The sequence below is a fragment of the Mustela nigripes genome, chromosome 12 (genome assembly GCF_022355385.1).
Source record: "Mustela nigripes isolate SB6536 chromosome 12, MUSNIG.SB6536, whole genome shotgun sequence".
Lineage (NCBI taxonomy): Eukaryota > Metazoa > Chordata > Mammalia > Carnivora > Mustelidae > Mustela > Mustela nigripes.
The window spans coordinates 149,719,550-149,724,879 of NC_081568.1; the positions used below are offsets into that span (position 1 = coordinate 149,719,550).

The following is a 5,330-nucleotide window of genomic DNA, read 5'->3' on the forward strand; positions in this document are numbered from 1 at the left end:
TTTTTGAGCCATTTTGATGAGATTCAGTTGTGAAAATTAATTACATAGAGTCAAACCATTTTTTCAACAAATAATAATGCCAATTTTGGCTTGATAGAATTAAATATGGAATAGTAAAAATATCATTGGTAGAGATTAAAATAATATTTGAAGTACAATCAAGACAATAGTTGGAAAGTTGATTTCTTTGAAGTGGTCAATTTGTTAAATATCTCAAAGAACAATTGGTGGTGGTGGAAAATCAGAAGAATACCTGAAAAGTCAGAGGAATAGCTGAAGATAAGCATTTCCTTTACCACACTTGACCTTTGCAAGGAAAGGACAACTGCATATTTCTAAAGGCATGCATGCTTTGTGGAAAGCAGATAGGTGACTAGTGAAAACCCAACTTTATTCCCACTCCATCTCAACCCATCCACTTTTCAGAACCCTTATACTTCTCGAAAATGACCAAGTTCTCAAAATCCCACAGTCTGCTTTCCAAATCCCAAGAATATTCCCACCTTTGCTTCCTGGCATGTGAATGACTTATTATGTTTCCAATAAGCAAATCCAAAGGCAATGATAAAGTTTTGTATTCTTTTCTTCAAATATAAAGAGTCAAATGCAATTTCTTTAAAAGGTGGATACAGTTCCTGAGGACAAACACCTGCCCAGAGCTTTCTTTAGAGCTCCTGTAACATCTTTGTTCCTGAGGCTATAGATGAGTGGGTTGAGCAAGGGAGTGAGCATGGTATAGAAGGCAGACACAGCTTTGTCCTTCTCAGGGGTATGGTAAGAATGAGGCAGCACATAGGTGTACATGGCGGCACCATAGAAGAGGCTGACCACCACCATGTGTGAAGAGCAAGTGGCCACTGCCTTTCGCCTTCCCTCTGCTCCACTCATCCTATAAACAGTGATGAGAATACTTGTATAAGAGGCTGAGATGACAGAGAAAGGGATGAGGAGCATCATGATGCAGCAGACATACATGGCTGTCTCATAGGTTGATGTGTCAGTACAGGAGAGCTTCAGAAGGGCAGGGACCTCACAGAAGAAGTGGTTGATTTCTCGAGAGGCACAGAAAGGGAACTGCATTGTCACTGGAGTGAGCAGAAAGCCATCTATGGACCCTCCCAGCCAGGCTGCCACCACAATCAACAAGCAGACCTTTCGGCTCATGAGGACAGGATAGCGCAATGGGCTGCAGATGGCTACATAGCAGTCATAAGACATCAGTCCTAGGAGGAAAAACTGAGCCCCTGCCAAGGTCAAGTAAAGGAAGTGCTGGGCAGTGCATCCTGCAAAGGATATGGCCCTCTGGCCCATCATCTGGCCAACCAGCATCTTTGGCACAATGGTAGAAATGTACAGGATATCCATGAAGGAGAGCTGGCTGAGCAAGTAGTACATGGGGGTGTGGAGGCGGGAGTTCATCTGGATGAGAATGATCATGATGGTGTTGCTGGATATGGAGATGACAAAGACCAAAAGGATGAGGGCAAAGAGAAGCAAGGGAAAACGGGTATTGCTGAATAAGCCCAGGAGAATAAAGTCAGCATACATGGAATAATTGCCCCACTCCATATCTCTGTAGGTCACACTAAAAAGACATGGGTATGAGAGGGGAAGTTGGACACAGAAGATAAATAGTTGGTTTGTTTAAAACATTCTGATGCAGCCATGGACAAAATCAAGACAAATCAGTCACATCTCACCATGTAATTTACCTCTTTATCCAATGTTTCCTGGGGTTATAGGTTGCTTTGAGAAAGTAGTCTTTACATTTGGGTCCTAAGGAAGACCCACCTCATCCATGAATCTCAAAAATATCAGCTTACTGGAAGAACATCCTGAAGAATTTTGTATGCCACACCATACAATCACTCACTGAAGGATGATATACTTGTTTTGCTATTACTCTTAAATTCAGAGTTAATGGTGAAACAACTTTATGTCACTTGCTCAAGAATATTTAATTATTCATTCACTTGTTCTTTTGTTTATTTAATAAAAAGTGCTTTCGTCTTTATTTTTGCTAAAACAATCTTACAGTGTGTAACATACACATAAAAGAGAAAAATTAGAGCTTGTTTGATTTAATAGGAATAGAGCAGTGGGTAAAGAAGAAACAAAGTCCCCACTTTATACTTCTCTCCCTATATTAGGATCTAATTATTTTTGAAAACCATTGATAAAAAGACAACATTTTGCCTATTAAAGAGTAACCAATTTTATTTATATGGCTCTTTTTTAAAATTCTAATTCCAACATAGTGAACATACAGTGTAATATTACTTTCAGGTGTACAATGTAGTAATTCAACAATTCCATCTTGTCAAAAGTGCACTCCTTAATCCATTTCATCTATTTAACCCATCCCTCACCAACCTCCTTTTTGGTAACCATCAGTTTGTTCTCTATAATTAAGAATCTGTTTCTAGGTTTGTCTCCCCTTCTCCTTTCTTTTTTCCTTTGCTTTCTTTTTTTCTTTGCTCATTTTTTTCTTTAAATTCCACATATGAGTGAAATAACACTGTATTAGTCTTTCACTGAATGAGTTATTATACTCTGTAGTCCCATCCATGTCATTGAAATTGACAGGATTTCATTTTTTTAATGGCTGAATACTATTCCATTGTGTGTTCCTTCATTTATGGATAGATACTTGGACTGTTTCCATAATTTGGCTATTGTAAATAATGCTGTTATAAGCTCTATATTACTCTTGACACATTTGTACATTGCTAATGTAGGGTTCTTAATGTAGTAGGGCTTGGACATTTGCAAATAATGATTCTATGTTGAATTTTTTTAAAAAATGCTCTGAGAAACAATATAAGAATTATTAGAAAAAAGATAATCAGGATGAAAATGTTTAGGGTCAAGTGGTGTTCATTTTCCTTCTTTTAGCAGAAAACTACTGATTAATACCCCACAACTCATTAACATGATTAGTGAAATGGTAGCAATAAGTACTGAAAAACTTTTTTTTTGTTTGTTTGTTTGTTTTTTTTTTAATTTTTTATTTTTGATACACATATATTTTTATATAGAAAAAGGAAGGAAAAAAAACCTGTAACTGTTTTTCAATAATACTAGAGATCATTGTTTCTCAAAGAGGGACGTTTCTGTTCAAACCTGAAGTTTAATTTGTGTGTATAGCTATTTCAGTTAAATAATAGTTTACTACAGTTATGAACAGGTAGGCTGTTTGGACAATCTCTGTTTGTCACCTACAGATCTTCCCTGTCCAGTATAGTAGTCATAAGCTGCATGAGACTATTGAGGACCTGCAGCATAGGTGTTCTGAATGGAGATGTTTTGAGAGCACAAATTACATTAAGAATTTAAGACTCATATTTTTAAAAAAATGAGGTGCAATGTATCTCAATATTTTTTACTGGTTATGTACTGAAATGACAATACTTTGGATATATTCAGTTAAATAGCATAGACTAAAATTTAATTTCACTTATTTCTTTTTACATTTTTGATGTACACATCAAAACACAAGCAGGGACTCCCTGACTGAACAGGGTCCCCTGGGACCCTGGGATCATGACCTGAGCCAAAGACAGACAGCTAATGACTGAGCCACCCAGGAAACCCATCTTGGCTAGACTTTTCTTAATGAGGCAAACATATCCTTACAAATTTTTGCTTTCTTGTACTTGAGATATTGCTAGCTTTACACTGTTTCCTAATGTGATTCCTTGTTCTGTTTCTGTCTTTATTTTTGTTTCCACTGTATTAAAACACTTGGGGGAAATTAAAAACAAATATTTGAAGGCAATCCGGAAGATGGACAGATAAGGAAATGCCTAGTCAGCCCTACCCATCAGAAGTTCAATAAGAACAAGTTCCTTAGAGGGCTCTGCTCATTATTTTACTATAAATTCAGAGGTTGGTAGATGGCTAATAGAGATGAAAAACAGTGACTAGTATTGGTCCAAGGGGAATATTAAAGCCCAAGAGAGATCAATGGGCCCCAAAATCTCCCTTTTAGGGCACAGGTGTCCCCCGCCCTGACCATGAGTGTTCCTGGTGCTGAAGACCATTAACAAGGCCCAAGAGAACTCCCAGCATTCCACACAGAGGGAAAGGGTGATTTCAGGAACTCTGCGACTGTTCAGATCTTAAAAGCATCTTACTCTCACTCTGTCAGTGTTGACTCATGACCTGAATTTTAAAAATTAAATTAAAAAAAATTTAAAAATTAAAAAAAAATTAAAGCAATAAAACAACATTAAAGAATACTGGGAAAATAAGAAAATGGAAAGGAGTTAGCTGGTATTCTCCATGTCCCTAGATAATAACTATTTATATGTCTATGTATTTTTTCATCTTATATACTTTCAATTTCGTTTGTATATTTACACATAAAAGTGTAAATTTTCTATGTAAATGTGCAGTATTTACACAGAATATCATTATGATTGAATGATGTAATATGCACTGACTTTTTCATTAATTGGTTGACCTCCACATTACATCTAAGTTTGCTTACATTAATTGGTTGACCTCCACATTACATCTAAGTTTGCAAGTTGTTCATATTCTTGTCTTACCTGCTTTCTACAATAATATTATGGTTAATTTTATGGGAGACACCATGGCTTATAAGGCTTTTGAAATCCATCATCACATTGATACACAAAGTTGGTTACTAGTGGTGCTAAAAGAACAACAATGGAACACCCTTGGGAGATATATATATATATATATATATATATATATATATATAATGAATATTGGAGACTATATATAAGTGTTGAATCACTAAATTATATATCTGAAACTAATATTACACTAATATTAAGTAACTGGTATTTAAATAAAAACTAAAAAAATTAGAATAATTTGGAAAATCTTTATTCAGAGGGGTAAAAAAATTATTGACAAAATCAGAGATCCAAGTCTTCATTCCCAAAACAGACCAAAGGCATGATAACCTTTTCAGCTAAATCTCAAGAATGGTTACACTGAGGACTTACCTTATTTCTACCTTTGAAAGCTATTTTTCTTAGAATTTTGGAGGTAATGATGTGAACATTAAACAATATTTGGAATCAGAAACCAGATTTCACATTCTATTTCCACCAGTTATGAACTTCTGGATATCTGGCAAGTTGTTCATATTCTTGTCTTACCTGCTTTCTACAATTTGTAAGTATAAAGTAAGAATGAGATGGAGCAGTTTCTTTGAGCAGGATATGTAGGGTCTCCCTAGCTAAATCATCTTTAAAAAAATAGATTAATCACCTGGGAAGAAGAAATAGTATAAACAAATGAGATAAATTACTGCCCCTAAAAACACTTCAAAATTATATAAATGAATATACCTT

The 5,330-nt window shown here is 35.5% G+C and overlaps 1 protein-coding gene across 1 annotated transcript; it reads right to left on the minus strand.

Annotated features, from left to right (window-relative positions):
• Positions 1-615: 615 nt before the first annotated feature.
• Positions 616-1,569, minus strand: LOC132028070 (olfactory receptor 2T27). The gene has a single exon (XM_059416722.1). The coding sequence runs from the start codon at positions 1,567-1,569 to the stop codon at positions 616-618; it is 954 nt and encodes a 317-aa protein (XP_059272705.1).
• Positions 1,570-5,330: the final 3,761 nt, after the last annotated feature.

Coding starts and splice junctions, on each gene's coding strand:
- LOC132028070 (XM_059416722.1), bottom strand. CDS start 1,569: ATGGAGTGGGGCAATTATTCCATGTATGCTGACTTTATTCTCCTGGGC.